General features: G+C 46.5%; 1 protein-coding gene across 5 annotated transcripts in view; it reads left to right on the top strand.

Annotated features, from left to right (window-relative positions):
* The window catches only part of TNRC6A (trinucleotide repeat containing adaptor 6A), a 94233-nt gene that overhangs the window by 74793 nt on the left and 3480 nt on the right, over positions 1 to 15960 (top strand). For 3 of the 5 annotated variants that reach the window (XM_036310452.1, XM_036310449.1, XM_036310447.1), the window contains 12 exons: positions 936 to 1078; positions 1460 to 1606; positions 1755 to 1892; positions 2877 to 3005; positions 3416 to 3493; positions 3750 to 3960; positions 7616 to 7747; positions 9654 to 9917; positions 11575 to 11733; positions 12268 to 12408; positions 13991 to 14098; positions 14584 to 14805. In XM_036310452.1, the coding sequence (XP_036166345.1) occupies positions 936 to 1078; positions 1460 to 1606; positions 1755 to 1892; positions 2877 to 3005; positions 3416 to 3493; positions 3750 to 3960; positions 7616 to 7747; positions 9654 to 9917; positions 11575 to 11733; positions 12268 to 12408; positions 13991 to 14098; positions 14584 to 14805 (1872 nt within the window). The remainder of the gene's footprint in view (positions 1 to 935; positions 1079 to 1459; positions 1607 to 1754; positions 1893 to 2876; positions 3006 to 3415; positions 3494 to 3749; positions 3961 to 7615; positions 7748 to 9653; positions 9918 to 11574; positions 11734 to 12267; positions 12409 to 13990; positions 14099 to 14583; positions 14806 to 15960) is intronic. The other 2 variants (XM_036310450.1, XM_036310451.1) reach the window with 2 other exon arrangements.

The raw sequence follows: 15960 nt of genomic DNA, 5'->3' as shown, positions 1-15960 counted from the left end.
TGGAGAAAGAGATTTTCAAATCTGTATGACCGTTCCGGTGAAGGAAGGTCTGGGGAAATGTGCTTGGTGTCACCTGTGAGAGGTTATGCTTAAGAGCAGGCAGTTAAAGATGTGGGACTACATGCCGGCGTGAAGTCAAAGTGGACGTTTGTATTTGAGGAGCACATGCATGGGAGTGACTGTCGACACCTTGGGAGCAAAACAGTAAGGGAAGCGCATTTGTAGAGAGAGTACACTCAGTCTCTCTGCTTTGACTGAGTCAGCCTTGGCATATCCCCGCATTGAAGAAGCAAAGGAAGTGGGCCCAACTGTGGAGAGAGGGGCGAAACCAGGGTGGGCATTTGGCGAGGACGTGGAGGCAGACAGCAGTGTCCACGTTTAATGATTTGTTGATGTATGATGGTAGCTGGGGGCTGGCTATTTCAAGCAAAGGTGGTTTTGCAGGATGGGAGTTTCCATGAGAGGAGATCCTATTTGTTGCAAAGAAATCAAAATGAGATTAATGCATGGGTAGAGCAAGACCTGTTTGGCCTCCAGCCTCCCCATCTGCTGGCAGGAGTGAGTAGGAGCTGTGGGCACTAGATTGGAAGGCACAAAGCACATAGAAGATGCCTGGCAGTTTGTCATGCTACTGTTTTCTTATTGTTACTGGAAACTGTTTATTACAAAATTAACCAGACTAACGATGACCAAAGATGTCTTAGCCTTCTGTTTTCAAGTTCACTGGTTCAGTAAAATAACAGTGTTTTTTATTGTTGGCTTGTGAGGAACACAGGGTTTACTAAAGGCAAGTGCATTTGTTTCCCACGTCCGTGTCCAGGCAGAAGACAGGTCAGTTTGGGAAGGGAGGATTTTGCTTTCCACTGCAGATTTATCTGAAACCAAATAGATTAATTGTCTTCCTACTGGATAACGTTATTTCCTGCATTTGTTAGGAATGTTACAAGACAAACGAATGGAGATAGATAAACATAGCCTAAATATTGGTGATTACAATCGAACGGTCGGGAAAGGCCCTGGTTCTCGGCCTCAGATGCCCAAAGAGTCTTCCATGGAGCGCAGCCCTTACTTTGATAAGGTGAGCTGTTTCTTGTTTTACCCCTGGGGCTAATACACCAAGACACTGAATAGCATGATTTTCTCATTCACTGTTTACAACATTTCATGTAATATAAAGTGTTAAGATCCAGTGCCAAATCCTCTTACTGGATTTGTAGTTCATTGTCTTTTCTATGTCTCAGTTTATCACAGGGATTGCATTTGTATTTTCTTCTTAACCCCATAAAATGTGTTTGGTTCTTTTTATGTGCTCTAGAATTAACACTAATCTGATCTCTTCTGTTTTCTGCCTGTTTCCTGTTGATGCTGGAATGTCATGTGACTTCTGTTCCTGCAATGATTTCTCCCTTCCACTTGTTTGCTTGGCTGGTGTTGCGCATCTTTCTGTCTGTCCAATCAGGATGGCATTGTAGCAGATGAATCCCAAAACTTGCAGTTTATGTCCAGTCAGAGCATGAAGCTTCCCCCTTCAAATAGTGCACTACCTAACCAGGCCCTCGGCTCCATAGCAGGGCTGGGTATGCAAAACTTGAATTCTGTTAGACAGGTAAGTCCATGTGTGTATTAGGTTCTCTGTTGAATGATTTGTAGAAGCAATAAGCTCTCTCTTATGTGTAGTTACTGTACTTAAATCAGAAGTACGATGTGGTAATGAGCTGTTGGTCCTGAAGAGCACTGGCTGTTTGTTTTTGTAGAATGGCAATCCCAGTATGTTTGGTGTTGGAAACACAGCAGCACAACCCCGGGGCCTGCAGCAGCCTCCAGCACAACCTCTCAGTTCATCTCAGCCTAATCTCCGTGCTCAAGTGCCTCCTCCATTACTCTCCCCTCAGGTTAATAAATTTCAATGGTATTCCCGTCTACTTACTGGAAAAGAACCTTGAATAATTTTATAATTGAGCTAGAGGCCTGATGCACAAAATTCATGCAAGAATAGGCCTTCCTTCCCCGGGCTGCCGACACCGGCTTCCCTCCAGGACCTGGGCTTCCCTCATGCCTGGGCCCCACCCACCCACCGCAGCCTAGGCCTCCCTCTTTGGGGCAATCATGGAGCCCCCTGATTGATCGCTCTGCCGACCAGTGGCCTGGGCCTCCCTCTACTGGGCGATCATGGGCAATGGCCGAGCCCCCAACACGTGCCTTGGCTGGCCTGGCACCAGTGGGTGTCATAGCGTAGTCCCGGATGGTCGTTTCGCTGTTAAGCTGTTCAGTCGATTTGCATATTATGCTTTTATTATATAGGATTAGGTGAATGGTTGATCATCATACATTTTTTAAATATGTATATTTTACTGATTTGAGAGAGAAACATTAATGAGAGAGAAACATCGGTCAGCTGCCTCCTGCGTGCCCCACACTGGGGATTGAGCTGCAACCTGGGCGTGTGCCCCGACTGGAAATGAAACCTTGACCTGTTCATGGGTTGACACTCAACCACAGAGCCATGTTGGCTGGGCAGTGATAATACTTTTTATTGACATCTTTGAAATGCAGGTAATTCAAAGAATGTAGGGAGGGTGAAGAAAATTAGTCAAAGGTAATTTAAAATTTATCATTATATTTCATAAAACTTCTGAAGGGGGACAATAGCAAAGTACATTTACTGATTTAAAATTCATCTCTCATCTTTTACTTAATTCATGAAAGTATATGCGAATAGTAAATTAGTAAAGCAGAGAAAACAAAAGGTACATAACATGCTCCCCAAAACAATAGTCCATACATTTAATTGCTATGTTGATAATTTAAAATACATTGTACCTGTAGCTAGTTTTCATTGTTTTACCCCATTATTAACTTACCATTGTGACCGTCAGGTTCCAGTTTCATTGCTGAAGTATGCACCAAACAACGGTGGCCTGAATCCGCTCTTTGGCCCTCAACAGGTAGCCATGCTGAACCAGCTCTCCCAACTCAACCAGCTTTCTCAGATCTCCCAGTTACAGGTGCGTGGAGTGCTGACCTGTCCTGCGGTGTGCATTCAGTGTATCCCCTGTGGGCTAGACTGCAGGAGGTGGTGCAGGGGGCATACCAGCAGCCATGATTCTCACGGAGCTTCCAGTGTGTCCGTGAAGGAAATGGTGAGCCCAGTGGGCATGATGCTATGAGAGCAAGCCCAGCTGAGTCGGGGGTGGCACTGGGGGTAGAGTGATGAGGAAGAATTTTTCTGATGAAGTAGAAGTTTAGATTGAACAGATCTGCTGGAGGCCAGAGTCCAGGAAGAGATTGTGTTCGATTAGGCAGGACTTGTTGGCGCTGATCAGATGAAGCCGTGCCTCTGCAGGTCCACCTGCCACGGTCACTGAAGCTTGACCTGTGATGGTATGGCACTGACAGTCTGCACTCTTCCCCACAGCGATTTTTAGCACAGCAGCAAAGGACGCAGAGTCAGAGAAGCGTGCCTTCTGGGAACCGGCAGCAGCAAGACCAGCAGGTAGGTCCGAGTCTTCCCCTCGCTGTGCTGACCCGCCCCTCACATCACTTCCATTGTAACGAGACTCACAGGCCTTCCTGAAAACGTAGTGCAGTCGGTTGTTCACTAAGTCCTCTGTTTGCCCAGAGTTATACCAGCTGGTACAGGGTGACTGTGCACCTTCTGAGGAGAGGGAAGTGGATGAAAAAATGAAGGGGAATATGTGGGTATCTGGAAAGACTTCACAGTTTTTCCCGATTGTTTTTGTCGTTTTAAGGGTCGACCTCTTAGTGTGCAGCAGCAGATGATGCAACAGTCTCGCCAACTTGACCCAAACCTGTTGGTGAAGCAGCAGACACCGCCATCTCAGCAGCAGTCACTCCATCAGCCAGCCATGAAATCTTTCCTTGAAAATGTCCTGCCTCACACTACACCTGAGCTGCAAAAAGGGCCATCTCCAGTAAATGCTTTCAGCAACTTCCCTATAGGTGGGTTTCTCCTTGGCCACACGGTTAGCTGGTGCGTGGAAATCCCCGACCTGGCAGGGCTGTTCCCTTGTGAAGACAACACTGGTCCGTTAGCTGTTCCCTTTTGTGGGTGTAGCCTTCATGCTTCATGCTCTCTCTTCAAGAAAACCACACTGTTTCAAAAACACTACATTCATATTTGAGTGGGTTAGAATAAAGATAATATTTCTCTTAAGACCCTCAGGTATTTAATTGTAGGGAAGGGCCAGAGAGAGAGATACTGAGCAGTGCTGCTTTGGCAAAACAGCTGAGAAACAGTAGCATTGTAGTTTTTAGAAGCTAGAAATTTGACTATTGTCTAGATATTTATACATGATTACTGGGATATCTGTAGGAAATGGGGGTTGCCTTTGTCACATTTCCTGTAGCTTTCCCTTCCCTTTCTCACTATGTCTCCAGACTTGTACTCCCTCTGGAAATGTCAGGCTTGACCTGTTCTCCTGCCTTAGGTCCCTTTTCTCCTTATCCCTTCGATTCTGTTTTGACCCTTGTTTGATCCCATCCTCTTCTTTTTCACTTTCATGTCTCTTCCCTGACAATGGTTTCTTGTAACGCAGCTTCAGTGGTTGCTCACCCTGCTGGTCCAGCTGTGGTGAAGATGGTTTGTTTCCTTGCACCTTCTGGGCTGTGGGCAAGGGTGGGGCCTGCTCCGGCTGCTCCTTCGCTCTCGCTGGGCTAGCGCAGGATTGGCTCTCCCGGTATTGCCGTGGGCTCTCAGCTGGGGCCTACGTAGCACTTTGAGTCCTGGGAACTGTTCACTGTCTCTACATTCCCAGCTGTGGTTTCCTTGTCAGTGACCACTGCATGTGGTGACCAGGCGATCCCAGAAACAACAGTGTATATGGGAGAGTAAAGAATGCCACGGACTCTGAGAGGTGTGGGTCTCAGCACAGGGAAGGGATGCACGGTGTGGTTGCGTGCTGGCCATAGACGTTGGGCCAGTGAGGAAGTCACTGTGCAGTGGAATCTTGTTTCTCAAACATCTCCCATCTCGAACAGTTCGCTTCTCAGCCTGACAGCCCTTTCATGCTGATGCCTGTATGACCATCACACACCTCTCCGGTGACAAAGGAGAGAATGCACGAATATGAGTCAGGTTACCGCTGTTAACATCTCAGGATATTGTGCTGTGAATATTTTTGTTTTGTTGCTTTTGTTAAATTTTCATTTTTTTACTGTACATTTTTTGTTAAATATTAATTTACATTTCATGTCCTTTTTGTTTTTAAAGTGTTTATAGATTAAACAGTACAATAGACATGTACAGTACATAAGAAAGGTTAAAACGGGGGTTATTTGGGGATCTGGAATGGATTAATTCAATTTACCTTATTTCTAATGGGGAAAAATAATTCGGTTTTCCAACAGCCTTCCAGAACAAAGTAAGTTCCAGAAACAAGGTTCCACTGTATATGGATTTCCTGTCTAGGCTGGCTTCACAGCAAGAGATACTTTTTCCTGATTAAAAAAGTCTGCTTAGCCTATGCAAACACCAGGATGGTTCTCTAAATCAGTCGTGAAAAACTGGAGCCTGTTGCCCAGATTTGGCCAGCTGCCTGATTTTGTAAATAAAGATTTATTGGAACATAGCCCTGTTCTTTCATTAACATATTTTCTGTAGCTTTTGTGCTGTAAAAACAGTCTTATAGAAACAGACCTTGTGGCCCAGAGCCTAAGATGTTTACTCTCTGAACCATTAAAGAATTTGCCACACTTGGGTCTAATTGATGGGTCCAGAGAATAACAACTGTAATTTCTCTTTTCAAAAATAGATATGATATTAGAGAATTCCTGTTAAAGTTCTTAAGTCTAGCTGATCTAATATCCTGTGAACTGTCATGAAACCAAAGTATTTAAAACTATTTGTTTTTAAAACTTTAGGATAACCAGCTGGATATGTGTTAAAGATCTGACTTCATTTTTAATAAGTATCTCAGAGGATTCTGATGTTGACTGTCCCCAGATCACATTTTAAGAAACATTGGAGGAATGGGTCCATTTTCTGACCACAGTACCGAAGATAGACATTTCCATCCTTGTTCCATGAGACTAATCCTGAGATGTCATTGTCAGAGTTGGAGTAAATTGCACCTTAGAGTATGTGGGTCTGGCCCTGAGGTACAATTGTTAGAGCACGACAGTTCTTTTGTTTGTTTGTTTTTTTATTTAAATTCTAGAGGCCTGGTGCACAAAATACATGCACAGGTAGGGTCCCTAGGCCTGGCCCACGATCATGGCCAATTGGGGCCTTCCAGCTGCCAGCCAGGGCCTGCCTTCGCTCTGTGCCACCCCCTGGTGGTCCACGCACGTCATGAGCGATCGAACTCCCGGTCAAACTCCCCCTCAGGGACACTTTGCATATTAGCCTTTTATATAGTTAAATATATTTTTATTGATTTCAGAGAGGAAGGGAGCGAGATAAAAATGTCAGTGATGCCCTGACCGGTTTGGCTCAGTGGATAGAGCGTCGGCCTGTGGACTCAAGGGTCCCAGGTTCGATTCCGGTCAAGGGCATGTACCTTGGTTGCGGGCACATCCCCAGTAGGGGGCGTGCAAGAGGCAGCTGATCGATGTTTCTAACCCTCTCCCTTCCTCTCTCTAAAAAAAAAAAAAAAAATGTCAGTGATAAGAATCACTGATTGACCCCTCCTGCACACCCCACACTGGGGATTGACCCCGCAACCCGGGCATGTGCCCTGACAGTCTTCTTTGACTGGTCAGCGAGTTGAAAATTATTCAGTTTGCAAGCAAAAGATAGCAACTGAAAGTGATCATATATAATATTTTATGCATGGTACTCTTGGAAAGTAGCTAAAGAGAGATATCTTATTAGAGATAGTCTTATAAACTTTAATATTTGGCCTCTTTAAATTTTTTTTCTTATTCTGCCAAGGAATCCTATATAATAAAAGGGTAACATGCAAATCGACTGAAGGGTGGAATGACCAGTCACTATGACATGCACTGACCACCAGGGGGCAAACGCTCAATGCAGGAGCTGCCTCCTGGTGGTCAGTGCACTCCCACAGGGGAGCACTGCTCAGCCAGAAGCCAGGCTCACAGCTGGCAAGCGCAGCGACAGTGGCAGGAGCCTCTCCCGCCTCCGCACCAGAGCTAAGGATGTCCGACTGCCGCTTAGGACATCCCCCGTGGGCTTCCAGACTGCTAAAGGGCACAGGCCAGGCTGAGGGACCACCCCTCCCCCTGAGTGTATGAATGTTGTGCACCGGGCCTCTAGTTTAAAAATAATCAAAATTAATGTGGAGAAATAGTTTTCCACAGATAATGCAGTTTTATAGTAGTAACAGTTTTATGGTTTGAAAACGTATTATTGAGTATCAGAATGACTACGTAGGAGTTCTGCGTTGCGCTCTCTGGTAACCTCACTGTGGCTCTTTCTCCCCACACTGTGTCTGCATGACATTGGCCAGGGACAAAGTGTCGGTTCCACCTGCCCGGCCTTTGTAATTATTTGGCTGTGCCACATTTGCAGAATTATCTCTATTAAGGAATTCAGGCAAGATTAAAAACATTACTTAGTTTTTCTAGGAAGTGCAAGTTGTACACGAAGAGGAACATGCTATATTTTATAAATTTTTTAATTGTTATTTTTAAGGCTTGAACTCAAACTTGAATGTAAATATGGATATGAACAGTATTAAAGAGCCACAGTCAAGACTAAGGAAGTGGACTACAGTGGACAGCATTTCTGTGAACACATCTTTGGATCAAAACTCCAGCAAACATGGTAAAAATACATTCTTACCTTAAAAAACAACAACTGTGGAATATTAACTTTTAGGCCTTTATTTTATTTTATTTTTTTAATATATTTTATTGATTTTTTACAGAGAGGAAGGGAGAGGGACAGAGAGTTAGAAACATCAGTGAGAGAGAAACATCAACCAGCTGCCTCTTGCACACCTCTTACTGGGGATGTGCCCGCAACCAAGGTACATGCCCTTGACCGGAATCGAACCTGGAACCTTTCAGTCCGCAGGCGGACGGTCTATCCACTGAGCCAAACCGGTTTGGCTAGGCCTTTATTTTAAATACATATTTTTAAAAGCCAAATTCTCTTAGAACCTTTCCTTGTTTTTAAAAGTGCTTTATTAATAAATCTTAGTTGAAATAAAAAAAGCAAAAATTAACCTTTATAATGTTGTTATACAAAATAGAAATCAGATTATACATTTTTTTTTAATTATTTCCTTTTTGATGGTCTTTTAGTTTTTTGCAATTTATTTTATTGTCCTAATGTTCTACTTGTTAACATTCACACAGTTTAATGTAATGCAGGGTATTAAACACTTCCACCATAATTTGACTTCTAGCATTTTCTTATATATTGACACATTTTCTTTATATATTTTGTTATGTGTAAATCACATAGATTCAGTATTCTTTTCACCAGTTAATTACAGTTTTTAAATATTTTCATCTTATTTAATATCCATTCATCTAGCCACTAGTTAATAGACTACCTTCTGCTTTCCCAGGACTGTTCCTGAGATGTATAGGTACATATGTGCATACACAGTTGAGTATGTAAGCAAGTGAAAAAGTCAGAACCCGCTGGAGAATTGAACAGGAAATGACAGCGATGGGTATGGCTTTAGAGAGACTCATCAGGGGCAGAGTCTGCAAGTTCACCAACTGAATGAGAGAGAGCAGTAAAAAGTGTGTGTGGCACATGAGCCCTGACCGGTGTGTTCAGTGGTTAGAGCGCCGGCCCACGCACCAAGGGGTTGAGGGTTCACTCCCCACCCCTATGGGGGCTTGTGCAGGAGGTGACCAATCAATGTATCTCTTCCCCCTCCCTCCTCTCCCCTCCCTCCCTTCCACTCTGACTGAAAAGCAATGGAAAAAATATCCTCGAGTGAGGATTAACATTCCCCCCCGCCTCCCCTCCCCCCCCCCCCCCAAAAAAAAAAAATAGAAGTAGCTAGAAGAGGAAGCCAGAAAAGAAGGGAAGAGAATTGGTGGAATGACCACATCAGGTCAGGGGCAGGTCATGCCCTGGCGAGTGGCGTGAGGGCCTGGCGAGGTCCTGCTCTGCTGCCCTCAGTGACTGGCACAGGAATTTGGAGGCTGTGACCTGCCTCCAGGGGAACCTGTGTTTCACCAGAAGCTCCAGCGAGAGCAGCTCAAGTCCATGAACCAGAGCTCCTCCCACCCACGGAAACAAGGCTCGTGGCCAGGTCCTGGCCCTCCTTTCTCACCTTGCCCTCCCATTGCAGTAACTTGTACCTCCTCCCATCAAGTGATTGTAGCTGGAAACTTAGAGACGTTCGCTTTGTAGTCCATGTCCATTGAGATAATTTACATGTCTACAACGTTTTCTAAAGTGTATGATTCAGTGGCTTTCAGTGTATTCTCAGTACTGCATGCATCACCACAATCCATTTCTGAACGTTTTCTTGACCACAGAAGAGCCTCAGGTGTCACTCTTCCCGCCTCCACTTGTCCATCTCTCCTAGCCATTAGCAAAAGCTCATCCTTCTGTGCGCGTACACTCGTCTCTACTGCACACTTGCTGTGAGTGGTAGCAGGTACTGTCTGGTCTTTGTGAGTAGCATTTTGGCTTAGCACAGTGCTTGCCAGGCTCACTCGTGTTGCAGCATTCCTAAGTGCTTCATTCCTCCTTCCTTCAGCAGTCGACCACTGTTTGGGTCCGGGAGATATTCTTGAGTTCTTCCTTGCTCTCACCACCATATCCAGTCCACCTGTGACGAGTGCCCGTTCCACTGTCTCCGACGTCAGCCACTTCCCTGCACACCTGCCTTCCGGGGTCCCGAAACATAGCCCCGGTCTCACTTCTCTTACAACGCTTCAAGGCGAGGTCCTCCTTGCTGTGTCCGACCGAGTCCTGCGTGAGCATGCTGCCCCCGGTGCCTTCCAGGACCGCCGTCTAAGCGGTGAGGCCCGGGCCACCTTCGGTTCCAGACGTTTAGAATAGCAGGCTCAGCGTCCCTCCCTTCGAGATCAGGACCCCATCCTCCATGTTGCTCACAAAATGGTCTTTCAGTTCTCAGGCTACTGCTCCGGTCCTCTCCTCGGGTCCGTATAGGCTGCACCTGCACCTAGGATCCCACCCCAACCTTTTGCATGAGGGCTCAGCCCTTCCTCGCCTCATGCTTGTCCTTCCATCGCTGTTCACTTGGTCACCTCTTTGTGCGAATCCACTGTCATTAAGGGCAAGGACTCCATCTCACTCAGCGTTCTGTGTCCAGCAACTGGCCTGTCCTAATGAGAAAAGGCTGTTTGCCACTGTGTAAAGCATTACTCATTTTAAAATGAGCTCAGGGATGGGCGTGGAGGATAGATCTCAACACAGAGGGTCATTCCTAAATGTTAGCTGTGCTTTGATGGGATTTCACACTCGTCGTAACAGATACCTTTACCTGTGCTATGTAGTCCCCAGGGGTGGAGTCTAGGGGAGAAATGTAAGTGTCCTGGTGGAAAAGATCTTCGCTGTCTCCTTACCTATACATCCTTGGGTTCCTGCTCTTTGCCACTCAGGATGTTTTTTTGGGGAGCAGGGGGTGTTGATAGAAATAAATATATTTTTTTAAAATTTAAATTCTTTATTGTTTAAAGTATTACGTAAGTCTTCTTTTTCCCCCATTGACCATTCCCCAGCTGCTTCCAACCCCCAGGACATGCCCTCACCCCCCCTACTGTCTGTGTCCGTGGGTTATGCTTATATGCATGCATACAAGTCCTTTGGTTGATCTCTTCCCCCCTCTTCCCCTGCCTTCCCTCTTAGGTTGGATGTTCTGTTCGATGCTTCTATGACTCTGGCTCTATTTTTGTTCATTATATTCCACAAATGAGTGAGATCATGTGATATTTATCTTTCTCTGACTGGCTTATTTCGCTTAGCATAATGCTTTCCAGGTCCATCCATGCTGTTGCAAATGGTAGGAGTTCCTTCTTTTTTACAGCAGCGTAGTATTCCATTGTGTAGATGTACCACGGTTTTGTAATCCACTCATCTGCTGATGGGCATTAGGCTGTTTCCAAATCCTAGCTATGGTGAATTGTGCAGCTATGAACATAGGGGTGCATATATCCTTTCTGATTGGTGTTTCTGGTTTCTTGGGGTATATTCCTAGAAGTAGGATAACTGAGTCAAATGGGAGTTCCATTTTTAATTTTTTGAGGAAACTCCATACAGTTTTCCACAGTGGCTGCACCAGTCGGCTTTCCCACCAGCAGTGCACGAGGGTTCCTTTTTCTCCACATCCTCTCCAGCACTTGTCATTTGTTGATGATATCAGGACGTTCTTGACTGCAGCTCTTTCTTCCCCCAGTACCTCTCATTCACCCCCAGCAGGAATCCCACAAAGGGTGCACTGTGCTTGTTCTTAGTTTAGGCCGCAGTACAAGTGTCTTCATGACTTGGCAATAATTGTGTACTCTTATCCCGGTCTGTCACTCACGCCCTTCTTGGAATGACATGAACCGGGATGGTATCAGCTCTCAGCCGTGCATCTTCACATACCGCAGAGCACAGGACAGACCTTGGTCATGTATTTTGCTCCCAGCTCATGGTCATATTTCTCCTTTTAGGTGCTATTTCAAGTGGTTTCAGGCTGGAAGAGTCTCCGTTTGTTCCTTATGACTTCATGAACAGCAGTACTTCGCCAGCCAGCCCTCCAGGCTCAGTGGGAGATGGCTGGCCACGTGCCAAATCGCCCAATGGCTCTAGCAGTGTTAACTGGCCACCAGGTAAGACGCCAGCAGCTTCCGTCATGACTGGGCACTGGTTTAGCCCAGTTCCGGCTGTCGGACTGAGGGCTCAGGATACAAATGAGTGCTGAGGGACAGTGACGTCGGGCATCGAATCTGCCCTGTGGCCAGTAGTGCCCTGTGCTCCAGCAGTGAGCGTGGGACTGTCCGCCCCTGGCACCCATGCTCCGTCTCCACCTGTGCCAGGGAACCTGGGCAGCATCGCAGCTGTGCCGCAGAGCGGGCAGAATCGCTCCCGTGGCCTGCACCGCCTGCTCGGCTACTGTGGCCTTGTGCCTGGTAATGGAGCACTGTAGGATGTTACTGTTTGAGGTATACAAACCCAGAGCATTGGGTCCTGTTGTAAAAACCTGCAAGTTATTCATAAATAACAGCCTATGTTCATCTCATTTTGTTACCGAATCAAAATACTTGCGAATTACATAGGTTTTAGGAATAAACATTTTACATTATTTAGTAATAGATTTTAAAATGGTGATTAAGCCTGAACTAATTTAAAGTTTTCATTTCCAGAATTCCGCCCTGGTGAACCATGGAAAGGTTATCCAAACATTGACCCAGAAACTGACCCTTACGTCACTCCTGGCAGTGTCATAAACAATCTTTCAATTAACACTGTGCGGGAAGTTGACCACCTCAGGGACAGGAACAGTGGTATGTAGGCGGGTACACTTCCGTTTCTGGACAGCATGGTGTAAGGGTGGCTCAGAGTAGGTGTGAGGCCTCAGCAGCAACGTCACAGGCACATCTCAGCCCCAGACGCCCAGGAAACCAGGCAGTGGGGGCAGAAGGGTCTCTTGTCCCGTAGGTGACCCCTCAGCACTTGAAGTGAGGAGGATTCATTCTCACTTGATACGGTAAACACACATGTGACGTTAACAGAGGACCAACAACTTGTCGCCTTCCAGTCATTGTATTAGCAGCTGCAGGCTGTTGCCTCCTTTACTCTGTTCTGGCTATTAAGAAATGGGTGTTTTTTATAAAAGGTGTGTTTTTGTTATTTATTTATACACTGGACATTAAAGACTGTCATCTGGAAAAGCAATTTGACTGTCTCTCAAAGAGTGGAAATAATACCAATTTTAAGGATCCCTATAGTCCAGATGCACTTTTTAATGGGTTATCAAATAAAGTCATCCTACTACATACACATGATTATATTTACTGTATTTCGTGGGTGCACCGGAAGGAAGGAGAAGGAAATGAGAGTATTTTCTGTTCTTGTAACATTTATCCTTCATCTGCCTCTTTATTTTTTTTTTAAATATATATATATATATATTTATATATATATATATATATAAATATATATATATATATTTTATTGATTTTTTACAGAGAGGAAGGGCGAGGGATAGAGAGTTAGAAACATCGATGAGAGAGAAACATCGATTAGCTGCCTCCTGCATACCCTCCCACTGGGGATGTGCCTGCAACCAAGGTACATGCCCTTGACTGGAATCGAACCCGGGACCCTTGAGTCCACAGACTGACACTATCCACTGAGCCAAACCAGTCAGGGCCATCTGCCCCTTCAAACAATTTTTAATAAAGATGCCAGTCTGCATTTTACATTAGACGTGTCATAGGCGAGCAGGTGCTTGCCATATCACAGTGGTGAGGAGATGTCCTTTCAGCACAGTTAGGCAGACAGCTCTGCAGAAGTAGGGAGAGCCACTACCTTCCCAGGGGAAGGAGTAGGGACAGCCACACGGCATCCTCGTGTCCTGGTGGCTCATGGGAGACGTGCTCGCAGAGATGGTGGCTTCTGATCTATGGGAGATTCTGAAAGTCGGGGGGAGGAGGGAGGGTTAGTTTTGATATCAAGAGAAACCACTGAAAGTTTTGAGTGGAAGAGTCAACCTTTATTCAAGGTGGTGAGCAGTTGCCTTGGAGTGGGAGACCCAGCAGAAGCTGTTAGAGCGATCAGATAATGGTCAGTCTGGAGCTAAACTAGAGAAAACGGTCATGGGCTAGGCTTCAGAGACTGAGTCTGGGGCACGGTGGAGGAGGAGAAAGGCCTGGCCAGGCCAAGCTGTCCAGTGAGAGAGCTGTCAGCATGCTGTTTGGAGGGCGAGAAAGAAGGTGTAGCCTTGGGTAGTGCCTGTGAGCCTGAGCATGCCTGTCCTTTCTCGAGACGGCTGTGAAGTGGCGGTTGTGCTAGGCGCTTTTGCTTATTCTGAGGCACCATGTCGCTTACTCTGGGAGTTACTAATTGGGCGCTTCCCCCACATAGGGTCATCCTCATCCTTGAACACCACGCTGCCTTCAACTAGTGCCTGGTCATCCATTCGTGCCTCCAACTACAACGTTCCCCTCAGCAGTACAGCACAAAGCACTTCAGGTGGGCGGGGCGGGGCGGGGCGGGGTGTGGGCCCTCCCCCCTCTCTGCTGGGGTCACGCTCTCGGCAAGCTCTCCACTCTGGTGGAGCAGTGCTGTCTGTTGACCGCACACCCGCTTCTGTGAAGCCTCAGCCAGGAAACTAGCTTCCTCTCTCTCTCTCTCTCTCTCTCTCTCTCTCTCTCTCTCTCTCTCTCTCTCTCTCTCATATATTTTTATTGATTTCAGAGAGGATGGAAGAGGGAGAGATAGAAACATCAATGATGAGAGAGAATCATTGATCGGCTGCCTGCGGGGTCTGGGGTTTGGAGGTGAAGGAGCACTTTCTTGGCTTGTTTTCTTGGGCAGTTTGGTTAGATTTAGGGGTTTTTAATAGAGTCTCACTTTGTTTGATTTGGTTTCAGCGGGAGAGTGGATGTTACTATTTAAATTTGATCTTTTCTAAAAGCAATATCTCCCCCCTCCCACTTTTTGTTCCCTTTGAGTAGCCAGAAATAGCGATTCCAAATTGACGTGGTCTCCGGGGTCAGTCACAAACACCTCTCTGGCCCATGAGCTGTGGAAGGTCCCTTTGCCACCTAAAAACATCACTGCTCCATCCCGCCCGCCTCCAGGGCTCACTGGTCAGAAGCCTCCCTTGTCTACGTGGGATAATTCTCCTCTGCGTGTAGGTGGAGGATGGGGAAATTCTGACGCCAGGTATACCCCAGGTAAGATGAGGTGCCAAGCACTGGCCAGCACGCAGGCTGGTGTGACGGGGGCAGTGCCCTCTGTCAAGGGGGCTAGAACTAGAACAGCCTGTGGCTCCTACTGCATGCTCTTCTTGGTCTCCATGTCACCTGGTTCACCTAAAAACACTTGGCAGACAGTGGTGAGTGAGTGGAATGGGGCTCCTTTCTTTGAGAAGTTCCTCACTTGCTCCTCTTAAAATGTGTGCGAACTTCTCACTCCTGACCAGCCTTTAAAGCACACCACATGTGGCACAGAGAGCAGAAGCCGCCACAGCAGGGCCGGGAAAGCCTGGCCTTGATGTAAGGGCTCATAAAATGTATTGCAGGGTTTTTGTTTTTTTAATCTTTTTTTTAATTTTTTTTTTTTTTTTTTTTTGAGAGAGAGAGAGAGAGGAAGGGAAAGGGATAGAAACATTGATCAGCTGCCTCCTGCACAACTCCCACTAGGGATGGAGCCCACAACCCAAGCAGGTGCCCCCGCCAGGAATGAAACTGTGACCTCCTGGTTCATAGGTCAGTGCTCAACCACTGAGTCATGCCAGCCGGGCTAACCAGAGACATTTGAGAGGAACGGGTGCTGCCAGTCAGACAGAGCCAGCAGGCATAAGGCAGACTGTCTCAGGAAAGGGCAGAGGGCTCTCTCCTGCACATGACCAGCACTGCACAGCCCCGGGGTGAACTCCGAGCTGTCTGCTGGTTCTTACCTCATGCCCTGCCCCTGGCCTGTACCAAACTTTGTCATCTCCAGGCTGAAAATGGTAATATCTCAATAATTTCTGATCTTTAGACAGGTGATTGGCTGAAATTAAACTTAGAGCGTTTCCTTTGGGAGAAGTTTTGATTACATGAAAAGAATACTTGAGTCTGTTTTAAGCTACTAAATGCAAATTAATGTAATGGATGTTGTGTGTACGTTTTCTTTCTGGCCACAGCCACCTGGGGGCCAGCTACTATAAGCGGCTGGTGTGTAGTGTGAGAGGATGCCTGAGAGCCTGCTCTAAGGAGGCTTGGTGGAGTCAGGAAGCCAAGCAAAGCAGAGGGAGCAGCATAAGGCTCAGACCTGGGGGCGCACTAGGGCTCCCTATTGGACTTAGAAGGTTTCAAGAGCCGTGTGCAGGGAGAAGTGGGTGGAGC

The sequence above is a fragment of the Myotis myotis genome, unplaced genomic scaffold (genome assembly GCF_014108235.1).
Source record: "Myotis myotis isolate mMyoMyo1 unplaced genomic scaffold, mMyoMyo1.p scaffold_m19_p_5, whole genome shotgun sequence".
NCBI classification, from domain to species: Eukaryota; Metazoa; Chordata; class Mammalia; order Chiroptera; family Vespertilionidae; genus Myotis; species Myotis myotis.
The sequence above is the reverse complement of the archived record's forward strand: the minus strand, read 5'-3'. Positions and strand labels throughout refer to the sequence as shown.